We start from the raw sequence: 23,415 nt of genomic DNA, 5'->3' as shown, positions 1-23,415 counted from the left end.
CAGGCAACACCTGTCGCTTTCTTTGGAGGAGGGCTCTTAATTCCCCGGCTGATTCAGTTTGGGCCAACGGGGCTGCCGCCAGCAGCTGCCGACTGGAGGCATCGCGTTACATCCGCCAGGCACGGGTAAATCACCAGAACTTCGGACAAAATACCTCGAAATAAAATAATACTAAAAAAAATGTATGTGTGTGTGTGTGTGTGTGTGTGTGTGTGTGTGTGTGTGTGTGTGTGTGTGTGTGTGTGTGTGTGTATGTGTGTGTGTTCCTCTGCAACATGTAACAGCATAAGCTCTATATATATTTGTCACATTATACCCCGCTTTGTTTCTAATGAAAACTGAAAGTGGGCTATAAAGTGAACACCAATAGCCATAAAGAAGTCGGGCAAATAGAAAACTAAGTAAAATACTTACCTTGTAAAATTGATATTCTACATAAGCAGACGTATAAGTCAGTCCAAATGGTGTATACCCTACAATGCAATCTCAGCGAGTCATGTAGACTACATGATGGGAGCCTTTCCCAAAAGTGTTACACAAAATTAGATACTATGAGATACAATTCTTTATTGTATTATTCTTATCCCGTGTTTTCCACTTCTGCTGGGCTGTTGTAACTAAGGAATGTCCCCTCCGGGCAATTAATGAAGTTATGATCTATGTATCTATCTGAAAGAGGAAAAAATCGGCGCGTTTGGCCCCGTCAACCAAAAGATAATTCATTAAAGCCGCGGTCCGAGGCGCTGGCGGCGCTGCGGGGCCCGACCAGACAAAGGACTGCGCGCCCATTGGCTGCTGCGATGTGCGCTCCGTTGTTCGCGAGCATGAGCAGCCAGACCCTCATTCACATGCTAATAAGCCCCTATAAATACTAACAACAGTTACTCGGGGCCAGCAGCCCGTCTCACTAGGATTGCACAATAAACACAGGTCGCCTCGCCTGTCGTTTATTGATTCCCTCGGACCGGTTTCCATTCGCCAGCTGCCCGTCACTGGAGTCCGGGGAAAGAACCAGAGAGCGCTGGGATATCTAACCAATTGCGGTATTTTCTTTTGCACAATTCGGGCTCTAACCAACATGGCACCTTCGGCTCGACCCAGCGTAAACGAACTGGATACGGAGGAGGAGGAGGAGGATTACTACGGGATACAGAGAGGAGACAGAAAGGTAAATCGACTCAGCCCTCGTAAGCGACGCATCGTGGTACTTTCTGCAGCACCCTTCAATGGATACCGCGGTTATAACCACGGTTGTTTTAACACGTCTCACATGTTCTTACAGACGAGGAAGCCCTTAGTGGAGAAGAAGAGGCGTGCTCGCATCAATGAGAGTCTGCAGGAGCTTCGGAACCTGCTGGCGGACGCGGACGTGAGTAGCCCCGTGGTTCATTACGCGCTCACCTGTGACTGCTATACCGGCTCGACTGCGACACGTTCATGAACACATCAGACCGCTTTCTGTTCTAAACACCCTGTGCCCATGGTCTCTTGCTCTCTCTCTCTCTCTCTTTAAGTTTCAGTCCAAGATGGAGAACGCAGAGGTGCTGGAGATGACAGTGAAAAAGGTTGAGGACATTCTGCAGAACCGAACGCAAGGTCAGCACCCCCCAGCCCTCTACCCAAATAGCTGGACCCTCCATCTCCCCTTATAAAGCTCTCCTAAAAAGTATTTTGAACGTCAACTTTGCAATGCTAAGCTTCCCTCTTCCTTCTTGCACAAACAGAGACCGACACGCTGAACCGGGAGGCCAGCGAGCGGTTCGCCGCCGGGTACATCCAGTGCATGCACGAGGTGCACATGTTCGTGTCCAACTGCCCCGGCATCGACGCGACAGTGGCGGCCGAGCTGCTCAACCATCTGCTGGAGTGCATGCCCCTGAACGAGGACCACTTCACAGACGTGCTCATGGATTTAATCACAGACACGACCACTACCACTACCACTGCTACTACTACTGGTGGTGGTGGTCACAACGGCAGCACTTGGCAGAACGCGGACGACGCGCTGTGCGCCAGCCTCGCCTCGCCCGGGGGAAGGAGTATATCCAGCATGGCCCTCTCCCCGGCCCCCTCCAGCGCGTCCAGCGAGGACCTGTGCTCGGACTTGTGCTCGGACCTGGACGACACGGACAGCGAGCACAACCAGAGCTCCGAGGGGCAGGGGCTGGACCTCCGCGAGGCCACCAGCACACCCACCGGCATGCCCCCCACCGTCCTCTACTCTCAGTCCATGTGGAGGCCGTGGTAGGGGAGAGAGGGGGACACAGTGGGGGTCCCCATGGCACTGGGCCCTCAGTGTGGGACGTTTGTGTGCCTATAGGCCCTGCTCGTATCGTTGTGAGTTATTAAGACCGTACACGTGACAACAAGGTTGAGCATTTCTTGTTTCACCCTTCAGACCGGAGATTCACTTACCGCTACAGACGTGGACCAGGGAATAAAAAGAAGAACCGGAAGGGCAGCCCATCTTTGTATATAATGGAGTGTATAATAAAGGACGCGTGTGAGGACCAAGCTCTTTAGATACCGACACGTTCTGACCTTTTCTGCGATTAATATAATTATTTCTGTTGTATTATTCCAAATGTAGTAGCGTGATTTTGGGGTTAGCCTCCGTCAGAACAAGTGGATGATGTAATGATGTTTAGAAAGCTTTTGCTATAATTCCATGTCTGAATCTCATAAATAAAATAATAAATAAGTATGAAACAACGGTTGTCCAGTTATGCTGGGAAGCTTCACATATGACCATGGTGGGTTTTCATATACAGGCCATAGCCTGCATCGGTCCTATGTGTGGATCCCACGTTTAAAGCCACGGAAGCTGGCACATGAAAGAGATGATGTCACACCTCGGACTGCCCCAGTCGGCGACACAGCTCACACCTCCGATGCAAATAACATCCGCGTCAAAGGGGCTTCAGATCCTGTCTGGACCCAAATGGTGTCCGAACAGCCCTCCCAGTGAACAGTAAAAATAGGCTAGACGCAAACAATAACAACGCGCTGCCTTGAGTCCGTATAGACTTATTTTTCGAAAGCATATGACTTCAAAAGTCTGAAATGTTGACTTTCATAAAGCTGTCGCAGACCACACTTCATCGGCATGAAGAGGGCTGTTAAAAATCTGCATTGGTTGCATTGTGGACAACCAAACCAGACTTGACTTTTACGTGGATGTCGAAGTTATTTATATTGCAAGTATTCCATCGAGTAGGACGAAGCTAGTGCTGATTAGTCTTTAACCCTTCTGCAGAAATGACTAATACGCAGGATTAGAGAAAGGCGCTTCCCTGTGCTCGTTCACACCCTGGTCTCAAATTGGACAAGGTGTGAACCGTGTGATGTCGGAGGAGACGGTGAAACGAGAGAGGAGGAGGCGTTGTGATCAAAGCGGAGAGCATGGTGGGCCAGCGTTTGACAGATGGGCGTCAAAGCCGGAGAGGAGAGCTCACAGACATCCGAAACTTGCAGCAACACCAGGTTCATGCACGCACAAAATATAGACAGCTTATTGGGATGCATCGACCCTCTTTACAGCTGACATTAGGTATACGTGATTTGTTGATTCGGCATAAATCAATAATGAGCAGAGTCGGAGATGTATTTGAATTTAAAATTCGAAATTAAATCAGCCTTAACGCTGCTTGAATTCTGGGGTCAGAGGTCAGCAAGATGCGACAGTTGGCCCTAAGGTTTTAACGGTGAACGAGAGCGAGAAATTAAAAGAGAGTGAGAGAAAGAGAGCATATGGCGGTAACACGAATCCCATGGGTATACATCAACAAATTCAACATAATCTGTTGCTCAGCAGATTTTGAAAAGAATCATTCAATGTAACGGAGACGTGAGGAAGTCCAATTAACCAAAAAGTAGCAAAATAATTGGTAGCACAGCCACATGTATAATGCTTTTGTCATTTTTATTACATCATCTTTATGTTTCAATCAACACATTTTGTAACCTACAAAAACCGCAAAGAAAACGTGCCAGTTTTATAAAACATGGTCTCATACTGCGTGTGAAATCATTTTAAAATGGCTACTATCCTGATACGGCCTTACGAGTAAGGCTTTGATTAACCACGTATACTTTAAACATTTTCAGCAGGTGATACCCTACCAATTCTGTCACAACAAGGTAATAAAAAATACAAAAAACATTTGTAACACACCGGAACTCAAAAATAATCTCCAAAATAAATGTGGGACACAATATTGATAAAAAAACAATATACTCATAGAAGGAGGGGGGCCAGGCCCTTGTATGAGGTGGGTGCAACACCTTAAGTCAAACAGGGGTCTCTCCTTACAGACATAGAGACCACCGAGAGGTATCCACAAGGTACCTCCACCCTGTTCACCGCGCTGCGCCCACAAAGGTAATAGTACGTTTCATTGCGCATACAGTAAGGTGGAAAGGTTGGGGATGTATTCTCTCTTTTCAGAATCAGAGGTAGTTCCCCGATAATGCTCCTAAAGCACTTTCCTGTTTTGAATTTCCAAAACCCCAATCAAAAGCTGGACAGTACACAAAGAGAAAACGGCGGCAAAGAGAAGAGAAGAAAAAGATGACCTAAAACGATGCCACAATAAAAGGGATATCCAATCACTTCAACACAACCCAAGGGACTTGACTTGATTCATAGCGCCCTTACCCCCCCAACCCTCTCTCATGCACCCCCCCGCACCACAATTGTTCTTAGTCGTCATAAACTGAATGATGGAGCCAATATGGACCCTCCCAGAGTCCCCATGTCTTTAACTTTATGAGCATAGCTTCGTAAGAGCATAGCTCTTACTGTGAGCACAATAACACATTAACACGTCCAGTGCTCTACATCCCACATTCTGTAGCATATGCGTTTGTGCATCACACACTCAAACCCACAGTGTGTATGGTAACTATGGTGATTTGCTTTTCTGTTTCCTCGACCGCTGTGACGCAGCAGTCCTCCGATATTCCCCTTTAGTGCTTAATGCTCCCACTCAAGGTGCTGGTGAACCAGAGGACGGAGACGACCTCTTAGCGTTCACAGTACCCTGGTTTGTACAATACAACTTCAACACGGTGAATAGGACTTTACAATGAGGTCAACTTTTGAAGCAACTTTCTTTTATTCCACAAAGACAGAGCCATATGAACCACTGACTGTCATTTAAATAAATAAATAAATAAATAAATAAATAAATAAATAACAATAACTAGGCGACAAGCAGCTCATTATAAACATAATAAATATGAGCAAATTAGCTTATTGTTATGCCCAAGTGACCAAGAAGGAGGCTTTACAGTTGCTGTGATTGTGTGACCTTTGTAATAGGTTAAATAAAATGAATAGTCACACTTGACCAATGTGTATTTCAGCACTCGGATACCATGTTGCCCATGTGACTTATCCACTGTGTGCAACACTGCTCACTGGTTATTGATTCAGTATGACGCAAAAAAACATTACATATTTCTCCTACCATCCTGAGCCACAAAACAAAATAAAAACAATCTAAAAGATGAATGACACTAGCATGGTCATTCACCATTTTCACTGGCCAGCCCCGCTGCAGGGCTGTGGCCAATGGCCATATAATACAGGAGTTCCCTATGGTCAGTGGGATGAGTTTAACAGTTTAATAGCTTGTGTGGGGTTGTACCCATATATATGTATGTATGTGGTTTCCTCAAGATAAATCATCTGCTGTAAGTCGGAGCGAAAAAAGATGGAACCACCTTTCTGAGCTTTGGTCAAAATTCTGTGCTTTCCTGGCAACAATACATAAATAAAGGGTAGGGATAAGTGGATGAGTTTGATTGAAACAATTGGTTGATTAAAGTGTATCTTTAAACTAGCCACTGAACAGCCTGTCCACGCTACATGGCCCCAGGAAGGAACAACTAGAGAGCTTGGTAGCCTGCCCCAAAAAGCCTCATCGCTCTGCAGAGGACCGTCCCCAAAACAAACAAGATAGAAAGTCTGTAAAGGCCATATTTTGCCTAGTAAAGTGGCAATCTTTTTTGTAATTCCTTAATATAATTCAGAAATGATTTCCATTTAAGTTGTACAAAAGTACCAATAATGCAATTAAGCCTGATCTTGTAAAAACGATGGGCATAATGTAAGGCATTTTCGTATGATTATAGTCATAAGCTACGCAAGTTGGGCACCAAAGGTATTAGAGAGAACAAGTGTGAGGGCTTGTGTTTCATGAGCGGAGAACAGTGTGTTTGACAATGCCTTCAGCATCTGGAGCATACTGCCCCCTGGAGGGAGGGGATAGGTACTGTGGTCTGCAGTCCACCTTTTCCTATTTATCACACATAATTGCCCCTCGACACACACAAACATAGACACACACGCGTACACAGCTTCACCGCCATCCCAAATGGCCGCAAAGAGGAGAGTTCCACACACGTGAAATTGTTCCATGCAGTGTTGCCATGCAAGCCTCCCAAGGCACGCCATTTTATACCTCATGTTTATAGAGACGCCCAGGTGCATGTGTGTGCAATGTAATTTAATGTGGTGTAATGTAAGCATCTGATGCCATGGCAATGGTCCATGTCATCCCCTCGTGTGTGTGTGTGTGTGTGTGTGTGTGTGTGTGTGTGTGTGTGTGACCCTAAGTCGGGCTGAGGTCCGGCCTCGTGGGGTTGCTGTATCTGGTCCTGTCAGCCCTTCTCCTCTACCCTGTCCCCAAGGTCCATTTCTGGGTGGTCTTCCTCGGCAGAAGGGTGCGTGGCTGCGTCTTCACAGTACACACACTCCTGGATTGGGGAAACCACACACACACTTAGACCAGTTCAAAGATTGCTTCCACCGCTAGAGAAACATGAGTAGTTGTACAAAGTTGGGTTTGTTTACCCTTCACTTTTAGTGAGTTAATCAAGCAGTGAGCTAGCAAACCTTCATCGTTTCAGAAGGGTGATTATCCTGATAGCAATTTGTACTAATGTGCGCAACAACCCTGTTGATGTTTAGTGGCCGGTGTGGAAGAAAGACTTTGTTGTTGTTGTTTTGTTCAATAATCACACAATGTCAATATATATCACTATTCATCCTCTTCTCTATTGGAAATCCAACAACTGAGGTCCATCTTAATGATTCAAACCATTTGTCTATATATCTTGGCATAAATTAGGTACTTATGAATGAATGGCTGTCTTCATCTACATGGGACTTTAATAGAAGTTAATCAAATTCTTATAATAAAAAAAGGCTATCTTATTCGCCAGGTGCCCCCCCTTCTCCGATAAGATGCGGGGTCTCACCTTGACGTTTATGGTGGAGGGCAGGCCCCCCCTCCTCATCCAGGGGTGGTCCTCCATTATCTCCCTCCGCTGCTCTGACGAGAAGCACAGCTGGCTCAGCCGCTCTTTGTCCTCCCGCAGAACCTTCTGGATGTCCCTGCACACACACACACACACACACACACACACACACACACACACGCACACACACACAGCGAGAGAAAGCGAGAGAGAGAAAGGGGATATTTAGAAACATCGACAAGGGCCCAGGTATGAATCCGAGTTGCCAAGGAAACTAAGAGGCTCTATTGCTAATGCCTTAAAAGGAACCTATCCTCAACTGACCCTGAATTGGTTTCACTTGATGCAAAATAAAAGACAGGGCCCTTTTGTTATAGTATAGTTATATATTCATCCTTCACATTTTTAAATAAAATGATGCCACGTGGTATGGATTGACTTATTCATTTGCTCAATGTCACATTTTCCCAACCTTTGAGCAATTTCAACAATAATAAGCCCAATCATTCTCTTCCTGCTAATGAAGGAATTGGCATGTTTATTTTGGAAATTATGAAATGAATGAACAAATACAATAAACTGTTCTATGGGCCAGTCTGGTGGGTGTGTTCTCTCCAAAGCCACCTCCCCTCACCTGGAAGGCATCTGGTAGGTCATCATGACCTGGTCGTCAGTGTTGGCCCCCAGGAGCCACAGGGGCTCCTGCAGCCTATACCTGGCCAGGCTCTCCCGGTCCCCCGGAGCAAGGGGCCGGCCGGCCTCCGAGCCGGCCTCGCCCGGCATGAGGCCACCCTTGGCCCTGGCCTTGACCCTGGGGTCCGGCCCCAGGGAGTCCACGCTGCCAAAGTACTTGCTGGTGTTGCGGCTTCCTGTGGAGAGCAGAGGAGGACCCATGAGTTTAAGAACATGTGGGAGTAAAGAGACGGGCATTGGAAAGAAAAATATGGCAATGTTTGTTTTATGAATACAATTTGTATCCAGTTTTAATTAATGTAAGTTACATTCATTTTAATTACATTTAATTCCCTTGGTTGTTTAGTGAGGAACCCACCATGTAAATACTCTCTACTGAAGACTAATGGCTCTGGGATTGTTAACACAATTGTGCATGCATTGTATTGCCTTTGTTGAAAGGAAAAGGAGAATCTCAACAATAGCCTAAAACAAAACAGGTAATGTGGTGGTTCAATTTACTGGTGCAGTTTCAGGGCCCACATGTGTAATAGTCATTAAGTCAGGACTAAAAAGTAAAAAAAGTCATTTCTAATATTGCATTGATGTACATTCATGGCTTTCTCTCTAAGAACAAGGTTTGGCCCTCCGACTGACTGACTGACTGACTGACTGACTGACTGACTGACTGACTGACTGACTGACTGACTGACTGACTGACTGACTGAACACACACACACACACACACACACACACACACACACACACACACACGCAGGGTTAATGACTGACCAGTTCTGCTCCCGGATGCCCTGCTGGCTGAGGTCCTGCAGCCGTTGGACCCGGAGCCCGAACCTGACCCGGACCCCACCCCCGACCGGAAGCCAGACCTGGAGCCCGACCCGGAGCCCCTGGAGCCAGACCCGGACTCCAACCCCGACTGGGAGCCTGACCCGGACCCTGACCCGGAGCCCATGGAGCTGGAGCTGGCCGAGCCGGTGCCGGAGTGGGAGTCCTCCTGCAGCAGGATGTCCAGCAGGAGGTCAGGTTCCGGTCGCTCTGGGCCCCGTCCGCCGAGCGGCCGTCAGGGACGCACCCCCATACACAACGCACTACCACCACACCCTCTCACTCCCTAAAGTGGCTGAAGCCCTCCACCCTGCGAGGACGCTGGATTAGACTCCCCCTCGCCAGCCTTTACGCGTTGGGCCAAAACAGCATCCTATGGGGAACTATGTGATCCACCTGATTGACGGCTGTCAGAAAATGGTTCATGCAACCAAATGCCAAGTCCTTTTTGAAAGAGCCCCGCCCATACTAAGTAGAAAACTTTCCAGATGGTTCTGTATAACAAACCAAGTGGGGCAATGCGGGTTACAAAACTGTCTCTCTGCTCACTAAACGGACAGCTTGCTCAATAAGAATTTTGTAATTCTATTTCTCTTCTGTGCACAAAAATGGTTCAATCCACTTCCAACACTAGCACTCCCCAGTTGGATTCGAGAACTGGGATAAAAGCTTTTTAAATTTAAAGAAATGTGTTACTTTTATATTTATTATTGTGTTGAAAGCAAGTCCAGAAGCCCTTTGATTGCTTCTCCACAACACTGCACCAGTGAACATGAATCCTGGTCTCACCTGATGGTGGTCCTCGGCGGGGGCCACGCCCATCTCCCCGCACACGGGCGGCCCCGGTCCGGCCGGCGGCCCTGCGTCCGGCCGCTCCGCTGAGCGCTGTGTCTCCTCCATGCTCAGCAGGTTGAGCTGCAGTGGCGAGCTGCAGCGCGACTCAAAGAGCGGGGCCGGTGAGGCGGGGGGCTCGCGGCTGGCCGACGCAGGCGTGGAGGAGCGCAACGCTGCCCCGTCCCGGGGGTCCGGGACCGCCGGGGTCTCCGGGGGCATGGCGTAGGCAAAGGGCTGGGCCGGGTAGGGGACCTGCGTCACAAACTGGGTCTGCACGCCAAAGGACGCCTGGGGAGCGAGGGAGAAGTGCTGCTGGGGGCTGTAGGCGGGCTGCGTCTGAAAAGGCTGCGGTGGGGAGGCGTAGGCCGCCTGCGGGGCCTGGAAGGTGGGCTGGGGGAGGAAGGCCTGCTGGGGGAGGAAGGCCGGCTGGGGGACGAACGTGGGCTGGGGGACGAACGCGGGCTGGGGGATGAAGGCCGGCTGGGGGGCGAAGGGCTGGGGCGCCAGGGTGGGGTAGGGGGCCTGCGGCTGCATGGGGTAGGCGGGCTGGTAGGCCGTCTGAGCGGTGTACGCCGGCTGGGGCTGCGTCTGCTCAGGGAAGAAGGCCGGACTCGGGGCCGCGGCCATCTGGCCCATCGGACCCATCTGAGGAAACAGGTAGTCGGGCAGCACCAGCGTCACCACGGGCGCCACGATGGGAGCCGCGAAGGGCGTGGCAGTGGGAGGAGCTTGGCTGCTCTGGACCTCAGCGAAGCCGCCGGAGAGGGGGGTTTCCGGACAGGCCGCCCGGGCTGGGGCGGCGGGGTACGCGGAGAGCGGGTAGCCCGCCACCAGGGCCGGGTACGAGACGCTGAACGCCGACTGGGAGGCCTCCGACGGTGACCAGGATGTCTGGTTGAGGCCCCGCAGAGGGGGGCGGGGCTTGCGGTCGGACATGGCGCTGTCCGACGAGTCGGGACGCTTCATGCGTGGCTTTTTTGACTTCCTGCTCCGGCCGCCCTTTCTGGCGCTGGGCTCGGGCCGGCCGGCGCCCTGCTTGTGTGGCCCCCGGGCCCCTGAGGATTCTGCAGGGCAGAGACGATATTCAGCGTGAGTTACCGCCTACTGGCACGTCCAATTTCATTGCATGCGTTGTCCCATTCATTAAACCATCACTGGGATGTGTTGTGCTACATGCTACAGATGCAGGACTAATCGATGAGGTTTGGAACTGATGATAGGAATGTAGTATCTCTTCTACCGCACTGAATACTTTGTCCAATACTAAGACGATGAGGTCAGAAACAACAATTACACCCTATTGAAACATGGCTGCACATAAACACCAGCGCTGCTGGCGTGCACGTCCGCATTCCCACGGTTGCTCAAGGGCGCTACCTCCGGCGTTGGTGGAGCGGCGGTGGCGGTGCAGGTAGGTGGAGCAGTCCTTCTGGAAGGTGTGGGCGTCGCGGAGCTCCCGGCAGCGGGTCAGGAAGGCCTGCTCCTCCTTCTGGGTGTGCGCCGCCAGCACCTGCTTGGTGAGGCCGAGGCGCCTGTAGGCCTCCTTCTCCTGGCTGGGGGGGGACTCCACCACGCTGGGAGGGGGCGCAGGGCTCTCCACCACGTCCTCGATGATCTCTGAGGGAGGGTGGGGGGGGTGTGTGTGTGTGCACGGAGGGGTTAGTCACACAGTCGCATAAGGCAATCCCATTTTTCACATGTATTAAAAGGTAATGTCAAATGTCCGCATGGAGGCTAGTCTTGTCATGTTTATTATGCAACAAATAATTCACCCACAAACAGGCCATATTGAGGGTGTGGAGCATGGGGGGGTGTGCAAGGGGGAATCACCAGAGTCGGGCTGGAGCTTCTTGTCCCCCACGTGGACGATGGTGCTGCTGTAGCTGCACTGAGAGGTGATTGACACCACGCTCTCTGCCTTGCGGGGCGGGGGGAGGGCCGCCAGAGGCTTCTGGGGGAAGGGGGGCCCTGGGCGAGCGTTGAGCATCATGGAGCCTGGACGGAGGGACAGAGATGAGTTGTACATCTGAATAACGATTGCTAAATAGCTAAAAATACCAGACACAATGTCCCACTTTTCATCATGAAGAATGGGATTTTGTGAGGATGTGATTCTATTGATAACATAATTGAAATCACTATCGATCGGCATTGCCTACAGACATTTCAAGACTTTTTTTTATCTACAAGCGAGCAAATAATTAACATTGCATCCTTAACTGTAAAAATGCATGATTTTAAAAGCCCAAACATGTTTGAGGTGTGTGCAGCGCGTGGCTCCCAGTGCGGGCTGATTTGCGTGGGCCTACCTTGGTGGGTGCCATGCGGGCCCTGGAAACCGTTCTCCGAGCCCTTCTTTTCCTCGTCGGAGGAGGAGGGGGTGTTGGAGGAGAACTGGTGCTTCCTCTTCACCGTACCGGGAATGTTGCAGTTCTCCAGGTACCTGGGAGGAGGTGGAGTCCCAGGAGAGAAGGATTTAGGATAAGACACACACACACACACACACACACACACACACACACACACACACACACACACACACACACACACACACACACACACACAGAGAACAGCAGCCTGGATTCATAAAACGCTGGACTGCAACAGTGGTTTGATGGCCTTACCTGATGACACTGTCGAGGCAGCTGATCTGCTGGTAGGAGTAAACGCTCTGGTCTTTACAGCGGAGGTCCTCCATGCTGGCTGCAGTACTGTCTTTGGCCACCAGGTCCTTCAGACGCGCCAGGGGATTCCTCAGTGCAGCCGAAAAGGATGCTGGTGAGCAATAAAAACAAGACACGGAACATATTTTGACTTGAGGAGTGAAAAGAAACCATGGTCTAACATTTATTTTAACTTCATTCCACATTTAACGATATGCAACTCTGTGTGGTTCCAAACACCAAGAACGAAAATGACACACCTAAAACGTAATGTCTGACATAATCAATCATCCACTCAAATACCGTATACATCACAGATGGCGGTCAAAGAAAAGGTGAGACAAAAGAAAACGCTTAAAATTCAACGTCTGAGAAAGCACCAAACATGGATGTGTCCGGCCGGACTGCCACTCACCATCAGCGGCCTTCAGCCTCTGCTCAGGCCTGGGGGGCCAGGGCGCGGGCGGCTGCAGGCACACCTGGGGGCCCTGGTTCTTCAGCATGGTCACCCCCTTGCAGATCTCCTTGAAGGTGCGTGGCTTGGTCCGCGCCGTCTCTTCCTCTGTGGCGCCGGCGGGGCCCCCTGCAAGGGTCCCCGTGCTGTCGCTGGGCGAGCCCACGCTCAGCTGCTGCTCATGGGAGCCGTTGCTCCCGTGGCTCCCGTAGCCGCTGGAGCCCATGTGGTGCACCGGCTGGGCGGAGGAAGGGTGGCGTTAGAGGTTGTGAACTGCATGGTGGGTAAAAAACTAAACAAATAAGGGGATATTTTTTGTTTTGTTTGTGTGTGTGTGTGTAACCATGTCAGTGTGTGTGTATGTGTGTGTGTAACCATGTCAGTGTTGTGTGTGTGTGTGTGTGTGTGTGTGTGTGTGTGTGTGTGTGTGTGTGTGTGTACCTGCATCAGCAGTCGATGGACCTGCTCACTGATTTCCTGGATGTCAGAGTCCATGATCTTTCCTCCGTGGAACGCTGGTGCATCAAACACGTCCTCATTCACGGGACCCCTGGAAAACACACACGCACATCAATATTAACATTTTCCCATGTCCTCAACACTCATTTCCAAGTAAAAACAACAACAAATGTCTTACTCAAGGTACATTATTTGTGTGTGTGTGTGTGTGTGTGTGTGTGTGTGTGTGTGTGTGTCAAAAAGGTCAAAGGTAAGAAGGATCTCTTTTTTTTTCTTGTAAATATCAACGGCAACTCTCATGTCATCAATTCAAATAATCCATCTCCATTCAACTATGTGAATATCCTATATATATTTATATATGTACATTTAGCTTTTACAAATTGGCATACATGTGTGTATTTTTAATGCATGCGTAGGGTTAGGTCGAAAACAGTGTCGAAACTAGGCTATCAAAAAGCATGGCGTGGAGGTGTCACTCATCGTTCACGCCTGCATGTCGGCCTCATGTTAACATGAATCTCCGTCTGTTTGCAGCGTCTGTGTGGCATCTGTGTGTGTTTGTGTGTGTCTGGGTGTGTGCGGCTTAACACCACTCACATGCGGACTTTGTGACGGCCGATCACAAAGGACACCTTGCGGCTCCAGGGGTTGACGAAGCTGGACCAGCTGGTGTCGATGGTCACATACTCGCCATTCTTGGCGAAGAAGCGCGTGGACGAGTGGTCGAAGGGCTGGCCGGCGAACTGCAGGACTGGAGGAGAAGGAAGAGGTTGTTTATAAAAACATTCACACAAGTTTGACCCTGAAAACACACCCATTCACACTGACTGAAAATCTTGGAAGTGTTTTAACACACATTTACACAGGATGAATCTCAGAGCTAGCATTCCAACCGTGTTGAAGGTTGTATCAGCGATTCTAGGGCGAAACATAAATGTTCACATTCACCGCCCCATAAGCAGGCTGTCAAAAAAAACGCGTACTACCAACCACTCAAAACCAAAATAAATAGTATTCCAACCGATCACCGACAAGGGGTGGTTGTTGTGGGATTTTGCGCTGCGTTCATGATAGTTTTTACTGGATGCACAAAACACGGAAGGGAGGGGCGAGCTGGCTCTGTTCGTTTGGGATCTCACTTCAAATACCATCAGAAGTGACCTCACCCAGCATCGCTGATACAACCTTTAAAGGGGTGATATTATGCCACCAGGTGTGAGTGTGATCAGCCATTACAAGCCCTTTGCGAATCTGCCATCTCCTGTATTTTAGTGACATCCCAAGTGGGCGTGTCCACCTAGATGTATAATGGACAGATCAGTCTACCAGCCTACCCTGTGGACGGTAGCAAATAATAGTCTAAGGGTAGAACACCAGGGAGGCACTCACTCTTTTTATGTACGGCCAACATGAGAGGCCTGTCGCTGGGGTGTAGGTTGAGGAACACGGGGGTCCCGATCAGGTCCTGGGGCAGGTAGCCAAGCAGCGGGATGGCCCTGGCGTTGGGGAGGGGGAAGACATTGTTAACATTTGTCCGACCTTGACTTACTCTTTTTTCATGTAAGGATCAGCAGTCCTGCTTGCCGACATCATACAGAAGTAAGTGTGTGTGTGTGTGTGTGTGTGTGTGTGTGTGTGTGTGTGTGTGTGTGTGTGTGTGTGTGTGTGTGTGTGTGTGTGTGTGTGTGTGTGTGTGTGTGTGTGTGTGAAGGTGGTCCGGCTCACCTCTCATCCACGTCCTGGAACACACAGTTGGGCGTGTGTGTGGTGGTGAAGATGCGCTTGTCGGCAGGGATTCGTGGCGCTGTGGCAATGGAGGCAGGGCAATGTTTTAAACACATGATCACAGTTCTCTCTGACTCGTACAGTGGGCTGATATACTGGGGGGGAGCTGACGTCGGGGGGTTCTTGTTGGAGTGTTCACCTTCGTAGCCGGAGTGCACCCTCTCGGCCAGCAGGAAGCAGCAGAGCTGGTCCTCAGCCAGCTGGGCATCCTGCACCTTCATCAGGTAGGGTGTCATGCGGAACGGGTAGTAGCGCAGGGCCCCCTCGTGCTCCTTACCCCCACTGGTATATATAAAAATAAGAGAGAGAGAGAGAGAGAGAGAGAGAGAGAGAGAGAGAGAGAGAGAGAGAGAGGGTTGTTAAGGAGTTAAGCTGGGGTTTGATCAAATCTTCTGAAATCAGATTCATATTCCACATTTTGTTACAGATGTATTTCTTTTAGTACTTTTTTAAACAAAAAACACAGGGATATAATGACCCCCAAAAAGCGCCACCTGTTCATATGTTTGTAGCCATGTATCTGACCACTAGATGGCGACAGAGGTTTACTATCGGCCTGACTAAGGGCCTATTGGAGCTGGAAACGCTGGCCCAGCAGCTCTGATCACTCACCTAATGCGGCAGAAGAAGGACTTCTTCTGCATACACTCTGTGGGAGACGACTCTGCATTAGAGGAAGAGGAAGAATCGGAGCAGGAATAGAGCAAGAGAGAGAGAGTCAGAAATAATATCTATAATCATGGATTAAAATGGTTACCTTTCACCCAGGTGGAGGAATAGTTGGCGAGGATAATCTAGATTAGCTCACTGAGCACTGAACAGAGCCAGAGCCAGCACTGGTCTACTGTGTGTATCTCATACAAGTAAAGACTGTATAATATGGCCAGCTAAAGGTTGATGGTGCCAGTATATTGGGAGCGGGGCGTAGATTTGAAACTTGGTGATTTTAATTAGTGATTGCGAGTACCACAGAGCCTACAGTTTGCACTTCAATTCAGCTTTAATATTTCTCTCAGATTCAAATACACTAAAAATAGAAGTGTTCCACTTTTGTTTAGTATTAGCATGAATATTAGCAACGTCACACCCTTCAGACGGACCAGTTGGGTGATGGAGATGTGTTGATGACGCGTGGGCGGGCGACATGTTTATGCACCACCTTGTGTGTGTGTGTGTGTGTGTGTGTGTGTGTGTGTGTGTGTGTGTGTGTGTGTGTGTGTGTGTGTGTGTGTGTGTGAGCAGAGTGTGAGGGGTCGGGGGGTCGTATCCTATGTGTTCCCCGTGAGGGAGAGACGATGGCGGAGGTGAGTGCTGACATTTGACCGTTTTGGCGCTCCCTACCTGCCAGCCTCACATGGCTCAACTTGGCTCATCCACAGTTCAGGATTTGTGATTCGTGATTTAAAGTCGAATTTCCCGGTAAAAGAAATCTAAAAAACTTTTGCATCCGACCCATCTGCTCTCGGCAATTCCCACGGGCATCGGACCCGCGCATTCCAGACGCAGCAGACGACGTACCTGCTCCGGGGCACATGCTCCAGGAGGGGAGGCGGTACGGCGTGGTGAAGCTGTAGAACACGCCCACGTCCTGCGGCGTCAGGAACTCCACAAACTTGGCGTTGTGGAACACCTCCCGCTTGCAGTTGAGGATGAAGGCCGCCTGGTCCGAGATGTACACGATCCTCCCTGTGATGAGCGACACCGCCACCGCGAAGATATCCTGTTGGGACGCACAGGGGGAGGGGGGTGGGGGACAATTAAGCTCAGTCCTTAAAGTCATTTCATTATACCCCATTCCTCTTCGATAAAACCCTTTTTTCCCCTCGTAGCGTGTCAGTAAATCAGTTAAACATCAGACATTGTTATTGCTCCAAGTGGTTTTAATTCAATAGTGTGCACAGTTTTTAAAGGCGCTGGCTTTGTCTTTCAATCTCCTGTCAGAGAGTCAGGCAGCCTTTGGGAATTCCCCAGTAAAGCTTTCCATATCTATATCATATCTATACCTTAACAGCCAGGCGCTGTTCTTCTGAGTCAACGCTTTCACTAAATGACTATCAGAGACCAGGATGGACTCTGAGTGCCCCCAGAGGATCCATCAGTACAACACGAGGCTGACGGGGGAGGGGGGAGAGCCATGCCCGCCTGGCTCTGGGGGCGTGGACCTCATCAGGTGCAGCCTGATGAGGCTGCACCTGGGGATGGGGGGGGGCTCACCGTGTACTCCGAGGTGATGCTGTTGATTTCCTTGATGGTGTAAGATGAAACGTCGGTCCCGGGGGGCTGGCTGTCGTTGATCATCAGCATCTGGTAGTACTCCTCATTGGCTGCCAAGTACACACACACACACACACACACACACACACACACACACACACACACACACACACACACACACACACACACACACACAGATGCCGCACAGACACCCGCAAACAGACAGAAATTCATGTTAACATGAGGCCGACATGCAGGGCGTGAACGATGAGTGACACCTCCACGCCATGCTTTTTGAGCCTAGTTAAATCGACACCGTTGTCAACGTGAATGCATTTATTAAAAATAAACACATGTAATAAACACGTGTATGCAAATGTACATATATAAATCAATATAGGATATACACATGGTTGAACGGAGATGGAATACCGCAGTTGAAATGATGGCACCCTGCATCCCAAGACAAAAAACGAGATCTCTCTTACCTTTGACCTGCTTGATGCATCGCAGCGCGTACTTCAGCGTGTTGAGGGTGCTGGACTTCCCCTTGCTCCTCTTCTCAGACGGCAGGTGCATCTTCAGGTCCTTCAGCGTCTTGAACAGCTCCTTCTGCATCTTGGCTTTGGCCGACTGTTCGCTACTGCAGGGGTCACATGGGACCAGACACACGTGCATCAGCCAACATAAACACGCTGGTTCAGTGGCCAACGCCGTCACATGCTCCGAACCACGGGGGTTCAAAGCACGGAGGGGAACGGCAGTGCCTGGTTTATACCTCAGTAGGCAGGGATTGGGATAAATGCTTTCATTGACCCTTGACCTCAAAAATATTTATATGTATCAACAGCTAACATTTCTTTCGAATTTGCCGTTTAATTCCTAAAATAACACTATAATAACTTAAACCGCGGAGTGAGTGCAGAAAATAGGTTGTGAGTGCTGACCTGCAGCCACTGGTGGACGGGTTGTCCTGTTCGGAGCTCAGCAGGCTGAAGGCGGTGGAGCTGCTGGGCGGAGACGGGCTGTGGGAGTTGGAGCTGCGAGGGGAGAACCAAAGCCCGGAGAAAGGGGACGTTAGCCATCAGGACACGTACCCCACACACAATAGAAGGTGGAACCGCTGCAGGAACGGCAAGATTGTTGTCATAAAAGTGGAAATAATTGGTAATAATCGTAGGTTGTTAAGGGCAACAGCTGCAGAGAGTGCAGGTGCGTCCCCCGGATTAGTTTCAGCATATGCATGACAGTTATGGAAATTAAGCCAGGTCTATATATACACACTAGGGGTTCTGATGTAACATCAACAGTGCGATAACAGGCCAACGGCCACTGTGTTACACGAGCACAGAGGCTCTTGACTGGGCTCTGCCGCTGATAAACACCACTATCTCTTTTCATTCAACATCCCTGTTGATCCACAATAGCCCTCCGCTCTTACATAACTCACTCAGCTCCAGCAAGCAACACACAACAGCCCTCCGTTTCCTGTGACGTCGCAAAACAGAGTGTGGGAAGGGATGGCTGAATTTTTACGATTAATAAAACAAAGCCTAAATGTTTCATAAACATGGTTGATGCCAGACATGTGTGAGTTAAGGGTATCCATGGACCTTCGGAGAAGGTCCAACTTATTATATTCAATTGATTGAATAAACACGTAGCTTCTTTATAGAGATTCTCAGATTTTCATAATTTGTCTGCTCAAAAATACTATTAGCAAATGGTATTGAAACACTTTGTAACCAGGCCTTACACAACGGTCAATATTTGTCTAGACTACATCAGTTTTATTTAAGAGTGAATCTATGGTTGTTGTTTTAACATTAATACCTCCAGGACTAGTTCAGTAGACCCTAACATAATCCATCTCAGAGATCTGATCCCATTGTCTTAGCTTAGCTCCCGCTGGAAGACATGTGTGTAGAATTAACAACTAAGAAGCTTGGTTTAGAACAACAAGCATCACTTCCGAAGCAACAGGGGGCCACTGAGCACTGGATCGATCCCATCCCACCGTGGGGCGTGTTGCCATGGTCCAGAGGCCGGCCATGTGAGGCCTACTCTGAGCACACATCATATATATGCCATTGATATTAAAACAACTTTGGCCAACACCCCAACCACCATGGCCCAACACAAAGATTGAAGAAATAGGAGAAATACCACGCAATGGATCTGTTGTTTGTGCACAAATGAGTGGCTGCACATTGGATCACGATACAGAACCCATTATTAACATCAGAGGATTTAAACCTTTCGCCCTGCCATTCTGCTTCCATTAATTTCCAGCAGGAGAGATGCACAATGTTACCCATCCCGGTCCGTTGGAAGACAGGACTTTCTCAGAGTTTCTCTGGAGACCTTCTCCCCTCTCTCACCAAAGGGAGCGCTGTTTGTATTGTCATGGATACAAAGACAGCCCGGCGTTGCAAGATGAGTCAGAGGCTGTGTTATGCAATAGCCAGACTCCTCCAGGTGTGGGGGCTTTACAGGAGACCCTGCTTCTAATCTTACACTGCTCCAGCACCGCACAGCCTGTGACGCATATAGACCGTTGTGATGTAACGCCTTAGACATGTCTGTGAGGCTCTCCATCTCCCTCCGGACCTGCGCACATGGACTGCCTGGTCTGAGCTTTAGCCAGTAGCTCCTATAGCCACCAATATGCTCATCTCTAATTACCAGAAGTATTGAACTATATAGGGCTGCAAGTAATGCAACTGATTATTTCTGTGGTTGATTAATCATTTAGTTTATAAATGATCATAAACAATTACCGGCAAGTTATCAGCGGCTAAAAGGGATGTCTGGAATTTGCTTATTTTTCTCTTTCTTTTTTGATTATGTATATATTTCCTGATTTGATCCTGTTGATCAACTAAACAACCTGACCATAACGGCACCATAGCCATCTCCGTCACCACTACACTCCTGAACCAGCTTCCCTTTAATGTAATACAGGTCAGAGTTCATCCTTTTTCCCAAATGGGTTTCTAGAGTTTTCACTTTACCTTACAGATCACCTGAGACTATAAAACCAAATGTTGGTGTTGGCCAGCAATGCCCTAGTCTCCAACAGTGTTAAGATAAATAAAAACCTGACTTGGAGCCAGTGACATCCTGATATGGTCCAACTTGTCAGAATCCTGAAAATTCATCGCTCTAGAACAACAATTCAGATGGACTAATTTCAGCAGGAAGTAGCAATGACCAGGCCAGGAGCTCCATCAACGCAAGCACTTTGAAGTTGTAGTCAATTCACTGTAAATGAAAATTTAGTGTGTGTGTGTGTGTGTGTGTGTGGTGTGGTGTGTGTCTGTCTGTGTGCGTAAATGGGAAGTGGTCAAAAGGGGCTAGGTCTTTTGAGTCTACGTCAATTGACAGCTGCCCGGGTCAAAATGGATGAAATGACGGACAGAGCTTCCATTATATTGGCTTCCACTTATCTAGAGAAAACGTAATACCCTACACAGTTATAGGTTCATCCAGTGGCTGGAGGTCCATGTGTCCAAAAGTACCGTAAGCAATCGAATATAGACGCATGAATATAATCATATATCTGGAGATAGAGATCATGTCAATGGAAGTTTATCAGTTGTTACTAGGTTCATTTGATATATTGTCATATATAAGTGCCCTGCATTTCAGAATCTGGTAAGTTAGTCTCTTTAAGCTTTACTGGTGAATCATGGCCAATCAACGTTTTAATTTCCCCTCCTTCTGTATGACAGCAGTACCGGTGTTGTCTCATTTAGAGCCTTGAAACACAGAGCAGGTCCCCCTGCTGAGACTGCCCGCCTAATGGACGGCGACCGTGACTCACAGCCTCCCGAACGTCCATGCCATTACGCCTAATGAAACTCACATCCGTGGCCTAGATGGTGCTCTCCCTGTGGCGTTGGGGAGACCCTGAGCTAAGCAGGGGGGCCGTCACTCACGTCTTGTTGCTTTCTATAGACTCCGTCAGGGCAGAGTCTTTGCCGTTTCCGCTGGAGCTGCCGACCGACTCGTCGCCTTGAGAATCGTTGCCGTGGGACTCGTTGCCATGGGACTCTGTCCTGCTTCCGCTGGAGCCGCTGGCCCCCATCTCCATGTCCTCGTGCAAGGCAGGCCGCACCCGCTTCCTGTTGTTCTCGAGCGGCGACCCGGGCGAGGCCGGGCCCTCCTGGCTGCTCTCACTTCCCTCGGACGCCAGGCCCAGTGCCGGCTCCAGCTCGGGACGGTCCCGTCCACCGCTTCCCTCGGGGTAGCCCCCGGCCATGAGGTGCAGCTGACCGATGGGGATGCAGGGGGAGCCTTCCTCCTCCTCCTCCTCCTCTTCCTGCGGCAGGAAGCTGACTCTCTCTTGGTTTCTTGCGCGCCCGTCCATGCTGGAGTGCTCAGTTCTCAGACAGCAGGGGAGGTGGGGTGCACAAGTAAAGCAAGAACAGGGCTGAGGTTAGGCTGTTTTCAGCATGGCCTCAGCACTGCAATAAGTGCTGAAGTGTAGACATGTAGCGTCTAGGGAGGGAGACAGAAACAAAACATACAGTATTAGAAACCTTACACGACGGGGCCAGCACATGGATGAGATGATCCTGATTGTTTGGGGAAGCTATTATTAGGATCATATCTCTGTAGATAATCCTAATCAATAACAGGAAGTCACCCACTGGACCAAAACAAACTGCCTTTGACCCGGTCATAGCGATATGAATTGCAGCTTTAGATGGAAACAAAATTCTGATTAATAATAATGAAAAGGGCAAACCATATCATGGAGGCAAACTTGTTTTTTTACCTTTCATGCAAGTACACATGCCACCAAATTAAAAGTTTGTTTTCCAGAACGATCAACTGTAGCCTATATTTCTAAAGGCAAATCATTTCAACCACTGTTCATAGCAGTATGGTGGTGGTGGCGGCTACTGTCAGCTGACTTGATCTGATGACGTCTGTATGTGAGCAGGCTTTCTATGAACAAACATGCACACACATACCCACAGACGCAAGCACTTGAACTAATAAACCACTGACGCTGTTATGGAGAAGCCAAACAGCCAACACAGAGAGAGTACATTTGGACAACAGCCTATAATCATGTGAAATGGGAACAGAAGTACAGGAAAGAAAAACTAAAACCCTGAGACACAATTCTTGCCAAATTAAAGAAAAGTTTCCAAGTTTTACCATAATTAATTCACAGATCAAAAACAATGACTGGAATATCTCTCTCTAGATACAGGATTTAGATATAACCCAGATAATTCCACATATATAATGGATATGGTAAGCCAATATTAGGGTTCCTAGGCTGTCGGATGTGTTTATTTTCAAGACTGACTAGACTTGCAAGCCTATGAAGAATGATTTGAAGTTCATGAGGAATTAAAAACGACCACTTTCAGCGGAGCAGAATTATTTTCTCCCATAAAACTCCTTCTACTTCATGACGCAGACCCTTTGACATGCAAACCACTGCAGGTAGCTATATTGGGGTACCGTTGAAGTGTCAGTTGAATCGCACAATAAAATAGGGTTATAATTGCTATGTAGGGACAAGTCTCAAGTCCAGACATGCCCCTAACTTTTGTAAGAAAACACAAGCTTCTGAAATTGTTTTTATAAGTAAAATACAATTAGTAGAGCAAACTGGATTATATCGCATGGGTCGTTTTTTTTTTTTAGTAATAGAAAATGCCCAAATAAAAATCACAAACCTGAGTGGTTGAAGTTGGATCATATTCTCCTTGGTGTTGAATGCTGACGGCATGAAGGGAATATTGTCTTTAACTTCAGGTAGTCGGTATTCCGCATCTCCCGGCGCGACCTGAATTTAGACTCCAGAATATCTGCCGCTCATTGGCTGAAGCCGAGGGTTTCCATGGGGAAATTGACGCAATGACCACAAAGCGCGGTGATTGGCTCAAGCCACTGCCTATCACTTTACGTTAAACTGATACACTTTGCAAGTGGAGACTTATGTTGCATGTTTTTCGCTTGCCTGAGTTGTGCGTGAAGTCCGAGTTGGAAATTGAATAAAAAAGAAAACACTAGCAGCAACCAACGCAATATTATAATAACACAAAATAGAGCTCGAAAGACTCGGTGGTTACGTATGCAATGACCTAAAAACCGCCTCCAGATACACATGGTACAGTTCCAGGCTCACCATATTGAAGGAAGTAGACCTTACGTTATTACATAACGGGGGAATTGGACCAGCACACATTA

General features: G+C 48.8%; 2 protein-coding genes across 2 annotated transcripts; one reads left to right on the top strand and one right to left on the bottom strand.

The window, feature by feature from the left end:
• Nucleotides 1–1,052: 1,052 nt before the first annotated feature.
• On the top strand, nucleotides 1,053–2,248 carry her13 (hairy-related 13; the record flags this gene model as incomplete). Its single annotated transcript, XM_079731655.1, has 4 exons — nucleotides 1,053–1,168; nucleotides 1,283–1,369; nucleotides 1,515–1,596; nucleotides 1,725–2,248. Exons 1-4 carry the CDS (start codon nucleotides 1,079–1,081, stop codon nucleotides 2,246–2,248), a joined length of 783 nt encoding a protein of 260 aa, XP_079587781.1. The 5' UTR covers nucleotides 1,053–1,078.
• A 4,406-nt stretch (nucleotides 2,249–6,654) lies between these two features.
• LOC307073778 (period circadian protein homolog 2-like) lies at nucleotides 6,655–21,571 on the bottom strand (the record flags this gene model as incomplete). Its single annotated transcript, XM_079733738.1, has 21 exons — nucleotides 6,655–6,762; nucleotides 7,267–7,402; nucleotides 7,901–8,135; nucleotides 8,731–8,995; nucleotides 9,577–10,685; nucleotides 10,999–11,238; nucleotides 11,452–11,616; nucleotides 11,931–12,064; nucleotides 12,246–12,396; nucleotides 12,700–12,976; nucleotides 13,180–13,288; nucleotides 13,798–13,951; nucleotides 14,590–14,696; nucleotides 14,926–15,004; nucleotides 15,125–15,267; nucleotides 15,598–15,649; nucleotides 16,504–16,705; nucleotides 17,200–17,309; nucleotides 17,688–17,842; nucleotides 18,147–18,239; nucleotides 21,141–21,571. 21 exons carry the CDS (start codon nucleotides 21,569–21,571, stop codon nucleotides 6,667–6,669), a joined length of 4,443 nt encoding a protein of 1,480 aa, XP_079589864.1. The 3' UTR covers nucleotides 6,655–6,666.
• Nucleotides 21,572–23,415: the final 1,844 nt, after the last annotated feature.

Source organism: Pollachius pollachius (assembly GCF_949987615.1).
Source record: "Pollachius pollachius genome assembly, chromosome: 3".
NCBI lineage: Eukaryota > Metazoa > Chordata > Actinopteri > Gadiformes > Gadidae > Pollachius > Pollachius pollachius.
The sequence above is the reverse complement of the archived record's forward strand: the minus strand, read 5'-3'. Positions and strand labels throughout refer to the sequence as shown.